The 14,219-nt window shown below is 57.5% G+C and overlaps 1 protein-coding gene across 2 annotated transcripts; it reads left to right on the top strand.

The window, feature by feature from the left end:
* Window positions 1-2,057: 2,057 nt before the first annotated feature.
* Window positions 2,058-14,171, top strand: DOK4 (docking protein 4). Of its 2 annotated transcripts, XM_036274839.1 has the most exons (9): window positions 2,058-2,120; window positions 7,332-7,588; window positions 11,289-11,396; window positions 11,552-11,666; window positions 11,964-12,083; window positions 12,192-12,381; window positions 13,087-13,225; window positions 13,392-13,515; window positions 13,633-14,171. In XM_036274839.1, exons 2-9 carry the CDS (start codon window positions 7,523-7,525, stop codon window positions 13,749-13,751), a joined length of 981 nt encoding a protein of 326 aa, XP_036130732.1. In that variant the 5' UTR covers window positions 2,058-2,120; window positions 7,332-7,522; the 3' UTR covers window positions 13,752-14,171. The 2 variants fall into 2 exon arrangements, with proteins under 2 accessions (XP_036130732.1, XP_036130731.1); XM_036274838.1 differs by having other exon boundaries at window positions 13,392-14,171.
* Window positions 14,172-14,219: the final 48 nt, after the last annotated feature.

Consider the following 14,219-nt stretch of genomic DNA (forward strand, 5'->3'; position numbering starts at 1 on the left):
TCTAGTTTTGCAAGATGTGACCATTGGAGATACTGGAAAGGGTTCACAGAATTTATCTGTATTATATCTTATAACTTCATGGGAATCTACAAATATCTCAAAAAGTTTAATTTAAAAATATATATAGGTGACTGTAGTACAGACCAAGAGGGAATAGAACAATAATATGAGGTTGAGAGGATGAAGAAGTTTGGGAAACCCCACTCTAGAGATTACTTTTTATTGAGAACACATTTTTTTTTTTAAGTTGGCCAAAACTCCTCCAGAGGTTTCTGGTGGCAAAAACATTTTTCTTTGATGGATCAAGTGCTGGGGGCTTTATGAGCTGTGGTTTGAAGCAAAACAGGTGGGGTCAAGTTCGGAAGAGGCATGGGGAGGTCAGGAGGTCGAGTGAGACCCAGGCCAGCTTGGCTGACAGGGACTGGGGCAGCCACCTCCTCCTCCCCTGGCAGTCTGGGGTTGGTTAGCCCAGGGCCAGGGCAGGAAGACCAGAGAGTCCCTGTGGCTCCCCTTGTGGTCACAGTCACCATCCAGGGACCATCCAGGGGAATTCTTAGGGGAAGAGGAGCAGCCACCCAAGAAGCAGCTCCCTGGGCAAGGTGGAGGCCATGTCTTGGAGGCAGGGGCTGGACTCCATGGGTGAGTGCTGATGTTCTTGGAGCCTTGCTCCATCAGGCCTGTCCCTCTGGGAAACCTGGACAATGGTTTTGTTCTAAATATTTGGTCTAAAGCAGTGGTGAGTGGGCATCAGAAACACCCGGGAGCTTTTTTTTTTTTTATATTATAACATAATCAGGTTTCAGTTTAGTTTTTTGGTGTGGGGGAATCTGGTAATAGAATTTTTTTTTTTTAATCCTCACCCAAGGACATTTTTGCATTTATCTTCAGATAGAGCAGGAGGAAGAGAGAGAAACATCAATGTGAAAGAGACACATCAACTGGCTGCCACCCACAGGACCCCAACCAGGGCGGTGGACAAACTGCAACCGAGGAACGTGCCCTTAGCCGGGACCAAACCTGAGGCTCTCTGGTCCGCAGGCCGCTGCTCTAACCGCTGAGCCAAACCGACCAGGGCAACACCTGGGGGCTTTTAAAAACAGATTTCTGGGTGCTACTCCCAGAGTCTGATTTCATAGGTCTGGGGTGGGGCAGGGAGTTTGCATTTCTAACAAATTTCAATGTGATGCTGATATCTCTGGCCCAGGGACCACACTCTGAGAACCACTGGTGTAAAAGGGTGGGAGCAGGAAAACCAGAGGGTGAGGCATTCCGCCGCTAGGGGAGGCCCTAGGTGACTTCACCATCCCTGCCTGGCCCAGCAGAGGAGGCCTGTAGTGTGTGAGCCCAGCTGGGCAGTGACCCAGCACCTGCGGGGGCCTGAGGGCCAGTGAGGCGGGTGTGTGTGCTGGGGGTGACCAAGGGCAATGGGGTTTGACCTGAGGGCAGAGTCTCAAGGGGACGTAAAATGGGAGTCTAGGTGTTATGAGGGTAGGGAGGCCAGGGAAGGGGAAGGGGAAGCTGGCAGACTTCCAGGGGGGATGACATCCAGGACGGAGGCAATGATGCGCTCCCACAGTGTGTGCGAGGTGGGGTGGGGCACTAAGGAGGTCACTGGGGTTCTGGGGGAAGCTGGGCCCTGAGGGCCCAGGGAGTCCTGCAGGGAATAAGGGCAGCAATAGGGGTGTGTGTGATTCCTGGAGAGGCTGGGAGTTGAGATTGAGGGGTTGGGAGCTGATGTGGGGTTCAGCTTCCAGGGGCTGCGAAGCGAAGTGAGATTGGGCTTTGGGGCCAGAGAGGGGCAATGGGGCTGAGCCCGGGTACCAGGGAGACGTGAGGGTCTCGGAGGCGCACTAGGGAGGGCCGGGCGGCAGCGCGTGTCCCGCGGCTCGGAGGAATACGGCGGGGGCCGGGCGCCCGGGCCGGGCGGGCGGGGCGGAGCAGGGAGCGCACCCTAGTCCCCGCCGGAGCCCAGCCCGGCGGCCGCGCCTCCCTCGCCGTCCCCGCCCGGAGCCCGGCGCCGCCGCCGCCTCGCCGCCACCGCCGGCCCCGCCGTGACGAGGGCATGAGTCTGGCCCGCCGCCCGCCCTGCAAGCTTCCCCGGCCCGGGCCGCGGCTCCCAGGTAACTAGGGGGCGCGAGGCAGGGACGGGGGTGCCCTAGGCCCAACCCGGGAGACCTAGGGCTACGCCAACCTGAGAACTCTCCAAGCCCATGGGCCCTTCCTACTTGGGGGGAGGTGGGGAAGAGCTCTGGGACATGCTCCCCAAAAGCCAGCCTAGGCCCTAGCAACTATCTCCTGAGCTCCCCCCTCTGCAGAGGGGCCGGGGTCGGGGGCCTGACTTCATCCCTACCCCACATATACCCCTTCGAGAAGCCCAGGCCTGTGCTCCCTGCCACTGGGCCTGCCATCCCCAAGGGGCATAAACCTGCCCATGCAGCCCCCACTTTCCTGCTCTCTCAGCTTCCCCAAATTCCAAGAGTCTTTTCTGCGCTCCGCCTGCCCCCACTGCCCACCCTACAACTTAAACCCATGGCCAGCTGCCTGCTGTCCCTGAACCTTCTCACCTGGCCCCGGGGTCCTGTCCACCTTCTCCCCCAGGACCCCCAAGGCCCTGCTTCCAGTTCAGTGCTTTCTGTCATGGCAGCGGGACGGACGTGGAGTCTGGGCAGTGATGTGAGCAGAGCAGGGTCTCTTGCAGCCTGCCTGTCCCAAGCCGCAGTTGCCAGGACACTTTGGTGGAGGATTTGGGGTGGAGGGGTCTGGCAGTCAAGGGCAGTGAGGGGCCTGGCAGGATCACTGCAGCCACTGGAGGCTGGGCTTGTCTAGCACAGATTCTTCTCTTTCGGAGGGATGGGTCCCAGGAACTGTGCCCCCTCCTGGCCAGTTGCTTGCCTCTCTGTGCCTGGGAGCTGACTACTTCCAGCTCTTCTCTCCTGGGCAGGGCAGCAGGGCTGGACAGGACCTCACCCAGCAACCCTGGTGAAGGGGTGGGGAGAGCTGCCCAGCCAGGCCTGGGCGCAGTGTCAGCAGTGTTTGCTCCCCCGAGGCAGCTCTGAACCGAACCGAGGTCTGGTGGCCTGCTGGTTCTTCAGGAACACGCTTGCTGGCCATGACCGTCAGCACCGGGAAGCCCCGGGGTCCAGGGAGGTGGGAGCCCGCCACTGCTCACACACCTCTGGAAGTTGAGCTGGGTCTGGCCAGGTGGTAGTGGGCAAAAGGATGAGGAGGACAAATCCTGGAGAGAATTATGCTTTCAGTCCCCAAATATCGAGCTCCCCCTCTGCACTAGGCACCATTCTGGGTGCTGGGATGGAGCTGTGAACTAGACAGAACAAGGCCTAGCATCAGAGAGCTGACATTCTAGGGTGTTCTAGAAGACTGAGCTGCCAAGTAGCCGATGAACTGATGAAGGAACAAGAAAATCCTATAGTGATGCCCGTGGAGAGGACAGCGAACCTGGATGTTGTAATAGAGGCTGATTGACGGGGCTCCTTTGGCCGAGGTGGTCAGGGAAGGCCTCTCTGAGGAGGTGACCTTTGAGTTGAAACCTGAATGAAGTGGTAGAATGAACCTGGGGACCATCCGAGAGAAGTGTTGTAGGCGGGAAATAGCAGTGGTCCTGCGTGGGAAGGAGGTAGGCGTGTTGAGAAAGAAGGGTCAGCATGGCTGTGGCCAGGTGTACTGAGCAGAGGAAGAAAAGACCGGGGTGGGTGGGACCAGGAGAGAACAGAGGGGCCAGCCATGGTGTCAGGCATGGCATCACTTTTCTGACTTAAGGGCTCAGGAAACAGGGACTGTTCAGATGTCTCTCGTTCTGTGGTTCCTTTCTGCCCAGTTGAGTATTTGATCTCTTTGCCACCCACCTTGGATGAGACCTGCAGTGTTTCAAGTGGTGGTTCCGTAGGGGGATTTGCATAGTGGGGAGGCGGAAGGGGGACCCCCTGGCTCTGATATCAACCACACGCTGGAGAGAGGCCCAGACCACAGGTGAGGGGAAATGTCCCTGGTGCAGATGAGAATCGTGTCCACAGGATCTTTGCTGTGCGGTGGAGACAGTGAGACAACAGGGAGCCAGGTGTCCAGGTAGGGATGTCCCAGAGCCCTGATAAGATCCGATCTCTCATGGGTGGGGAGGCCCAGCCAGGCAGGCAGCCGCTCCTGCCTCATTGGTTGCCAACAGCAGCAAGTAGTGTTTGTTCTGGAGCCAAAGCCTCCAGGCAGAATCCAGGTGCACCAAGGGAGCACTCAGGGCCGCTGCCCCATGGGGCAGGTAGGCAGGGCAGCCCCATCCCTCCCCTCTGCTGGGCAAAGGAAGGCCCCTTTCCCCCTCCCCACAGGACACCTGCCCTTTCCTGGGGGGAGAGGGGGTTCAGCTCTGCTCTCTGTGAAGCCCGTGGTGGCCTGGCCCGGGGCCAGTACTGTCTCTGAGTGACTCTCAGCTGTGAGGATACCAGGCTGGGAGGAGAAATGGGGGGCCCTTGTTTCCCCCTGCAGTGTTGAGGGGACTGCTGGTTGGTCACCCTGCTTAGTTTCTCTGGGTGCTCAGAGCTGAGCTCATAGGATCCAGACCTCAGGTCCTCTTGAGTTACTGGGGTCTTCTGCCCTGCTGCAGGCTGGTGAGAGGTGGAGCTGGTGGCTCAGGAGCCAAAGGGAAAGTGGCCCGGGGGTGGCAGGGCAGGGGCTGCCCCCAGTTCCTGACCTGCTGAGCCCTGCTGGGCCTGCACAGCTCAGTCTGGGCCATTTCTCTAGCTTAACAGAGTGCAGTCCCTCTGGGGGCTGGGCTGGTTCCCGATCCCCCCCACCCCCACCTGACTATCGCCTGTTGAATTGGTGGTCCATCTGTTGGCCCTTCCCCCTCCCTCCCTCCCTATTTCCCTCCCCGATCCTCTTTGCTGTACTATTTTGGCTCCCAGGTGGGGTCTTGTTCTTGCCCTTTGCCACCCAGGCTTCCCAAGGAAGGTTTTTTGTGTTTTTTTTTTTGGTATGTATCCCTAGCGGGAACCGAACTTGGGACTCTCTGGTCCACAGGCCGACGCTCCAACCACTGAACCAAACTGGCCAGGGCCCAAGGAAGGTTTTTATTCTGCTGGTTTATTTCTCTGGGTCTGATTCTAGGGTCTGGAATATGGGACAGGCTGTGGGCTTATGGACATATGTTGCAGGGGTGTTCCTGAGAGCTTGGTGGCCCAGTCACGGGGCAGCGCCACTGGGAAGGTAGCTGGTGGAGCCAGGAAGGAGAGGCCTGCACTGGGCAGGTGGATTATGGCTGAGTTATGGTGGTATCACAACCTTTGGCTGGGCAGCAATTCTTGAAATGAAAACAGATCTTGTTTTTGAGGCAGAAGCTCTGGTTCCAAAGTGGGCAGGCAGGTGCCTCATGGATTAATTTTCTCATTTAAAGTATATGGATTTATTCTTGTTTTTTTTTGTTGTTGTTTGTTTGTTTTTTTAATGGGAAAACTGAGGCACAGAGAGGGGCTTGCCCAAACTGCCTGGCTAGTTGGATTCACACTCCTAGCGGTGCCCCATCTTGGGCTGCCTTGAATGAACCCAGGGGCCTGGTGTTTTCTTGTGGGTGTGTTTCGAAAGGGGCCTTCCCTGCTGTGGCTCTACAGCCAGGGGCCAGCCTGCTGTCATCTTGGAGGGGAATTTTATGCAGCTGGTCCTTGCTATGGGGGCCAGGCAGCCCCAGGGGCAGGTGGTGGGGACAGAGCCCAGGTGGGGCAGTGCCAGGGAGGGACCCCAGAGCAGATTTTGCAGGAGGAAAACAGACCACGTGGGCGTCCCACTTGGGGGTGTGGTAGAGGGGTGAACAGCAGGGAGGCAGCTGAAGCTAAGCGGTGCTGGAGAGGCCGTCAGTGTGCAAGTAGGGTAGTGGGGCGTCACCCTCTCTGCCCTCCTTGTTTGCGTGTGCCCACGGGCAGTCCCATCTGTTCTCTTGACAGGGACTTAACAGACAGGCTTCCAGGAGATTAGTCAATGCCCAGCTGCTGGCAGATCCAGTAGCGTGCCTGCCCCGGGCTCTGTCTTGGCAGCACAGATGCCCAGCTGACCCCAGAAATGCTGCTCATTTCCACCCAGAGGTCCTGGAGACATGGGGGGCCATGTTGCTGGCACAGCCCTGCCCCTAAGCCTGGATGGCAGAAAGGGCTGAGATAGCAGCAAGCAGCCAGACATGGCCGCAGGACATTCACCCCCGCTCCCCCCGGCCTGCGCCCATTAACCACTCTGAAACTTTTCATTTGTCTCTGGCTGTGCCCTGGGCTTGCTGTGTGACCTTAGACCTGCCACTTAGCCTCTCTGAGCAAGTTTATTTTCCCATTTGTAAAATGGGTATTGAACTGGGTCATCACTGAGGACCTCCCCCCGGGGCTGAGTCTGAATCTGTCTTTGACTCACTATCTGCTTCTGAGTGGCCCCTGCTGGCACTCCGATTTCCTGCCCCATATTGACTCCCCTTTGGCACCCCTCATGGTCATCTGGCTGTGTCCTGTGCCCCAGGCCCAGGTCAGGACGTGGGGGCACTGCATAGCCTGGCCAGACCCAGAGCCTTCCCAGCACCAGGGCCAGGGTGAGGCATCTGCGTGCAGGGTGGCCGTCGCCAGCAGGCCCAGCACATTCCTCAGGCTTATCTGGGGGCCCGCCCGCTGGACTCTGCCCTCCCACCCAGGGAGCAACACCCAGAGGAACTGCTGAAGAGTTCAAGGGGCGGGGAGCAGGGCCTGAGTGGGCTGGGGGGGGAGGGGGGCGAGTCTCCATTCTCGGCTCCTTGCCTGGGGCTGGAGAGAACCAGGTATAGGAGTGGGGGGAGGTAGAAGGGTGAGGGGGTCTGCTGAGACTGACAAGGCAAATTATTCTTAACCTCAGTGAGTGTGGGGTTCACTCAGACACTAGACTCTTCCATCTTCTGGGGAACCCCTCCATCTCTGGGAAGGCTCCCGTGGGCCTCCTGCACATGGAGGGGGCAAGTTGCCCTAAGTCTGCCCCGAAGTTGTAACAGGAGACTGGGCTGGACACCAGCTTGGGGGCCACCTCTTCCTCTGCCCCCACCTCCGCGGCACAGCCAGAGCCCGTCCTCCCAGGAAGGGGTTAACTGCCAGCCCTGGCCCTGAGGGAGGGGACTGGGCTGGACCATTTTCCTTGCTGCTGCCTCCACCTCGGTTTTCCTGAATGGTTCTATCGTCCAGGGGTGGGGAGGGAAGGGAAGGAAGAAGGGCGGGTGGAGGGGGCGGGGGGAGAGAGGAGTGTGGGAAGAGGAAGGAAAAAAGAGCGAGACAGCGAGGGAAGAGAAAGATGTCACTGTCTAATCTCCCCGTCATTTTTATTTCCAGCAGGCGCCGGGCGAAGGAGCTGCTAGAACAATGCTGAGGCTGGCGAGGTGAGGAGCTGCGCTCTGCCTCCGACAGGAAGCCCCGAAGGAGTGTCTGGAACAGGTGACCGGAGGAGCCGGAAACTGAGGCCACCTGGGCATCCCTCCCCTCGCCTTGGCCAGGCCCTGTGCCCAAGAAAAGGAGGGGAAACCATGGCGACCAATTTCAACGACATTGTCAAGCAAGGCTACGTGAAGATGAAGAGCAGGAAGCTCGGGGTGAGCCATCTTCCAAGGGCCCTGCCGAGGGACAGGCTTGTAGGACTCAGTCTGGAACCTGGCAGGTCAGGGTACAAGCTCAGTATCATGCATCTGTGGTCTCCAGGCTTCGGGACAGCGGGCTGCCTGGCATGTGCCTGGGCCCGGCCCTGCCGCTGCAGCCCCCACCCCAGCAGGACTGTCTGGCATCCCAGCAGCTGGACCAGTGGTGGCAGCCGATGGTCTCCCTGGCTATTGTTGAAGTTGTCACCAGGGCAGGGCAGAGGCCAGGCTGTGTCTGAGCGGAGACCAGCTCTCACTTCCCCTCTCCTCTCCTTGCTGCCGCCTCCCCCTTTCTCCCCTCCCCTCCTCTGGCCTCTTTTCCTCTAAGTCCCTCCTCGCCCACTGCTTCCCATTGCTTTCTGTGTACAGGTATTTATTTATTTATTTATCTTTGGTTGTTGCTCTTACCGTTAAAGAAGTGTTTGAAAAGGAGAGTGGCTGGCTGTAGGGGCGTGTGGTGGTGTGAGGGGCCGAGCTGATGCTTATGTGGCTTATGAATGAGAACTTGGGGCTCCTGGGCCCGAGTTGCTCCCTCTGTGCTCAGTGTTCGGCCTGGAGCTGGGGCTTGGAGGGTTCATGGAGATGAAGCCTTAGACACACCTGGGTGTGCACCCTCTCCCATGCCTGGCTGGTGAAGACCCCCCAGAAGGCATGAGCAGGGACCCCAGGGACCAACTTAATGATCTAGGTGGAATTGTCCAGGAGCTGCCCATCTCCTTCTGCTGACCCTCCCCACCTCCAGTGGAGGGCCTGGCAGCCGCACCCTCCCAGTAGGATGGAAACCCTGGAGACTGAGGTGGCCCAAGTCTAGTGTTTACCTGGGTCTCTGGTGGCTCCCTTCTTCCCTCCCCAATGGCCTTGATGGGTGGGGGTGGGATCTGACTGCTCAAGGCTTCCGGGCTGTGTGTGAGTGGGGTGGGGGAGGAACAGGGCTCCATACCAGCTGCCCTGCCTGGGTACTGTATGGGTACAGGACAGAGCAGCGCTCACTTTGGAGAGGGATCCCCCTCCTGCCTGAGGGCCCCATGGGGGTATGTCTGTCTGTCCAGCACCGAGCTGGTGGGCATGTTTGCAGCTTTATTTGAATTTGGATTTGTGTCCATCCTGGGCCCCAGCCCAGGAAACTGGGCGCTGGTGGCTCTCAGCCACTCTGCTTTTATTCTGAAAGAGGGTTGGAGCTCATTTGGAGCACAGACCAAGGAGAGAGGCTGAGGCTGAGATGGGGGGAGGCCGAGTAGGTAGGGGCCCAGCTTCTAGTATGGCTCTCCATTCATATGGGCCCAGACCTAGAAGGTCCCCACGGGCTAGCTGGGCTGAGGTCCTGGCCAGGACAAAGCTTACCTGGAAGACAGGCTACTTGTGGTAGCCACTGGGCTCAGTATCAGACCTGTCCAGGTAGACTGGAACCTCCACAGTGGGCACAGCCAGGGGAAAGGGAATTGGGAGGTGGGGCATGGCTAGGCCCAATGTGGACCCTCCCCCAACTCAGGGAATTTAGCTTCCTCTTCCAGACCTGATATGAGGGACAGCAGTCATCTCCAGGACAGCCATTATGGTCTCATCCCATAGAGGTGAGCGGGGAGGGGCTGAAAGAGATCCGGAGCCCTCCCCCCACCTGCCAGGGCTTTCGAGGTAGAGCTGTGGCAGTGTTTCTGAAGTACTGATCAAAGACCTGTGAGAAGTGGGGGAGGAGGGCTCTTGAACGCAGCGGCTCCCTGGGGCTCTGTGTGTGTGTGTGTGTGTGTGTGTGTGTGTGTGTCCCTGTAACCAGGCAACCAGGGTGCTCAGCCCCCTCAGGCCTTTTGCCCCTGACACTGCAGGCTGCATGGAGCCCAACCTGGTAGGGCATATCTGGGTCACGCATCCACCCATCCATTCATTCATGGTCCCGTCACACAGCCATTCAGATCTCTGTTAACGAGGCTACCAGAATGTAAGTGAGGATTCTGAGAATAAAATACAGCGTTTGTCCTAAAGGAGCTCCTTGGCTGAGAGCTGAGGGCTGCATGGTGTAGGTAGACAGGCCAGGGGCTGAGCCACAATCATGGGATGGGGGCTGCCTAGGCCCCCTGTACCCTGGGACTCTGCCTGCCAAGGACCTGGAGCCTGCATGGCAAAACAGGGCTGGGGAGGGGGCAGGGGCTTGGGGCTAAGGCCCTGAGGCCCCCTCACTTCCTCTGCTCTGGGACACCCTTCAGACTCCCTACTGTTTGCCAATGAGAGGAGCACAAGAGATTTCTGGGGAACGGGGTCTGCAGGCTTCAGGAGCGCCCACTGAAAAAGTAGGGACATTCCAGCCAGACTAGGCTGGAAGGGAGCCTGAGGCTGGAGGGAGGGGCCATGGGAGGAAATCAGCAGCCCAAGCAGGTAGCTAGGGCCAGTCCTTGAGTTGTCTGATCAGCCAGTTTGCCCCCATTCCCCTAGAGGATGGTCTGCTCCCTCCTCGGCTCTTTGACCCTTGGGAGGAGTCCAAGAAGCTATAGAGAATTTGGGTGGTTTTAGGCACAGGGTCACTGGCAGTGGTTGGACAAGGAGGGAACTTTGCTGGAAGGCACTGTGCTCTGGGGTCACCCCAGGTTCTTGGCTCTGTCCCTTTACCTTGAGAGCCCCTGGTTTCCCAACTGGAACAGGCAACTAACCCTGGCCCCTATACCCCAGGGTTGGTTAGAGAATGAAGTGTATGAGTGAAAGCTCCTGAGGCCAAGAGGGGGTGTTGCCCACACCAAGCCTCTGAGCTCTGAGAATGAGGGTTGTGATGTGCAGGCTGGGAGTGGGAAAGGGTCTAATCCCTGTCCCTGGGACACTCCCACTGAGGTGGCTGGTGCTACCGGAGCCCTGGGCAGAACTGTGTATACAGTGGGCTCCAAGTTTTGGCACTGGACCTAGACAGCCTGTCTTAAAGACTAACTACCATTTATTAACTGTCACTTAACTTTTTGGTGCTTTTTCCTTATCTATAAAGTGGTGATAATAGAACCGACCTCAAGCGGGACCATGAGATTTATTGTGTAGAGTGCTAATCCCAAAAAGTACAAATAAGAGGCACTCAATAAATGGCTACTTATGTCACAGCTGAACAATAGGGAGATTAGGGGCATCGAGCTCCCTCCCCCTCATGGTAGAAAACTTTTGACTCCTCAGTCGTCCCTCCGTATCTGTAGGGAATTGGTGCCAGGGCCCCCACAGATACCAAAATCCACAGGTGCTCAAGTCCCTTATATAAAACAGCATGGAACAATGCATACAGTCGGCCCTCTGCATCCAGATTCCCAGTCACAGTTTAAAATCCTGTGAAACCCGGATACATAAGATCGACTGTGTATTTATTGAAAAAAATCCATGTATAAGTGGTCCCCTGTGGTTCAAACCTGTGTGGTTCAAGGGTCACTGTACACTCCGAGCTGAACTCACTGTAAATGGAGTGTACCGTTTGTGGAAAAGCCTTTCAGAGCCAGCCAAGAAATAACTGCCTTTTCCATTTGGGGAGGGGACTCTCCCCCAGGGGGTGTCATGCTGGTGCCAGCTGTGCCCAGGCTTTCCCCTGGGCTGGGGCCTCCAGGGACGGCTGTGTGACACTGCCCCCTGCGGCAGGCAGGTGAAACTGCAGGGCCATGTTGGATGGGAGCGGGAAGCCTGATCCCATCACCTTGCCCCACAGATCTACCGCAGGTGCTGGCTGGTGTTCCGGAAATCCTCCAGCAAGGGGCCCCAGCGGCTGGAGAAGTATCCGGATGAGAAGTCAGTGTGCCTCCGAGGCTGTCCCAAGGTTAGGGGGCCTGGGCCCTAGCTCCCCTAACCTGTAAGCAATGATGATTTAAGAGTCCTGACATCCAAGAGTACCCTCCCGGGGGTGGCAGAACTGTGGGGGATGCACAGGGAGGTGCTCTAACCTGGCTGAGTCCTTTGTGGATGCCATCCTAGGTGACCGAGATCAGTAATGTCAAATGTGTCACACGGCTCCCCAAGGAGACCAAGAGACAGGCGGTGGCCATCATATTCACTGATGACTCAGCCCGTACCTTCACTTGCGACTCAGGTGAGGAGCTGGGGCTGCAGATGGGGCTGCAGACCTCCATCCAGCCTCCCCTGGGCCAGCTGTGGTTCAGTGGTCCAGTTGGGAGAAGGCAGAGCAGGGTTAGCCCTGGCTGCTATAATGGTTGGGATGAGGGTTGGCGGTACCTTTGAGTGAGCAGGCCCCCAGGATGAGGTGGAGCAGAATTCACTGGCCTTACCCTCCCTGCCTTGCATGGTGGGCTAACTCAGGCTGAGTAGATGGGGTGGGCTGCTGGGGGGTCCCTGTGCCGGCAGCACAACGATGTACTATTTTCTCCAGAGCTGGAGGCGGAGGAGTGGTACAAGACACTGTCTGTGGAATGTCTGGGGTCGCGGCTCAACGACATCAGTCTGGGAGAGCCGGACCTCCTAGCCCCAGGGGTGCAGTGTGAACAGACAGGTGAGGGGTGCAGTGTGAACAGACAGGTGGTGGGAGAGGGAGAGGAGGAAGGGGGCAGGTGGCCTCCCCACGGGAAGCTCCAGACCTATTCATCCTTTCTCCCTCCAGATCGCTTTAATGTCTTCCTGTTGCCCTGCCCCAACCTGGACGTGTATGGTGAGTGCAAGCTGCAGATCACCCACGAGAACATCTACCTCTGGGACATACACAACCCCCGCGTGAAGCTCGTCTCGTGGCCCCTCTGCTCACTGCGCCGCTATGGCCGGGATGCCACACGCTTTACCTTCGAGGCTGGCCGGTAGGACTCTCTTGCCTCCCTACCCTGTCCCACTGTGGTCATGATGGTGGCTGCCATTCACTCTGTATCAGGCACTGTGCTAGAAGCTTAAGTTATTTATCGGCACAGCAACACAAAAGGGAACATGGTGTTCCCATTTTACAGATGAAGAAACTGAGGCTCACATCAGGCAGGCTGTGAGGCAGTTTACCAAAATCAAATTGCGTGGGCTCAAACCAAATGCTGGCACTGGCACTTACTAGCTCTGGATTGTGGACCTAAGTCTCAGTTTCCTCATCTGTTACATAGGCACAAGAAAAGTACCTAACCTCATGGCATTGTGGTGAGGACTGGGTAACCCATAGCATGAACTCAGGAGCCAGACTTCACAGCTGTGCAACCCTGTAGAACCTTGGTGAAGTTACTTACCTCCTGCCTGTGTTTCCTCACTGTGAAGTGGTTTGAGAAAACCTCTAAAACTGAGGAAACTAATAGTGCACAGACCAGACTGGGTGGTGGAGAAAACCGAATGGACTAATTCTTGTAAAGCATTTAGATCACCACCTGGCACATTGAAACTGCTCAGCACACCTGAGCTGTGGTCAGACCCCCAGGTGACAGCCCTGCCTGCTTCCCAGAGGGCCTGGAGCATAGGACAGCCCAACCATGTGGGTGTGTGCAAAGGGGCCCCCACCACCTTGCCTTCCATGCCACTTGTGTCCCCAGGATGTGTGACGCTGGGGAAGGGCTCTACACCTTCCAGACGCAGGAAGGGGAACAGATCTACCAGCGGGTCCACAGTGCCACCCTGGCCATCGCCGAGCAGCATAAGCGGGTCCTGCTGGAAATGGAGAAGAATGTGAGGGTGAGGCAGCAGGCATCTTGGCCCAGGGTTCAGGGGAGGCTGATGGGCAGGCAGGCTGAGTGCTGGGACTGTGCCCAGGAGAGGTAGGCAGGGTCTTGGGCTGGCTGCTTGGGGGTAAGCCACTGCCCCCAGGGCTAATGGGAGGGACTCTTTCTCTGGCCCACAGCTGCTGAACAAGGGCACAGAACATTACTCCTACCCCTGCACGCCCACTACCATGCTGCCCCGCAGTGCCTATTGGCACCACATCACAGGCTCCCAGAACATTGCCGAGGCCTCCAGCTATGCCGGTGAGTCCCTGCAGTGTCCCACAGCCACCTGCCACAAGGCTCTGTGGAAGACAAGGCCTTCTGGGCAGAGATCTCTCGACCTGGACCGGAGTCCTGAGCCTGCCTCTGTGTCCACAGGTGAGGGGTATGGGGCACCTCAGGCCAGCTCAGAAACGGACCTCCTCAACAGATTCATCCTACTAAAGCCAAAGCCCAGCCAGGGGGACAGCAGTGAGGCCAAGACCCCAGCCCAGTGACAGAAGGGCTGGTGTGCACTGATGACTACTGGGCTGCCCACTGTAGGGCTGACTGCAACATACTGTGGACAGCCTCAAGGGGCTATTGGCTAAGAGCCTGGAGAAAAGGAGCAAGCTGTCCCTTCCTTGCCCCCAAGGGTGAGGCTGGACCAGGGCAAAGGGCTGGCCATACCACCTGAGCATGTGTGAGGGGCTGGCGCTGACATGGGACTATATATTGTTAATGGTTTTAATATATATGGCTTATGACATATCCTATATTAATGAGACTCCCCATCCTTCCCTGCCATCACGTACACATTTTTTAAATTCCATGACCAGGCCAGTCAAGGCTGGTTCTGAATGTCCTCCGTGGTACAGCCCTCCTGCTGCCAGGACTCTCTTGAGCTGCCGGGACCAGAGGGAGACAGTCGAACTCAAGGCTGGCGCACTGACAGCTGGCTCTGCCCAGGCAGCCCAAGGGCTAAG

The sequence above is a fragment of the Molossus molossus genome, unplaced genomic scaffold (genome assembly GCF_014108415.1).
Source record: "Molossus molossus isolate mMolMol1 unplaced genomic scaffold, mMolMol1.p scaffold_m16_p_21, whole genome shotgun sequence".
NCBI lineage: Eukaryota > Metazoa > Chordata > Mammalia > Chiroptera > Molossidae > Molossus > Molossus molossus.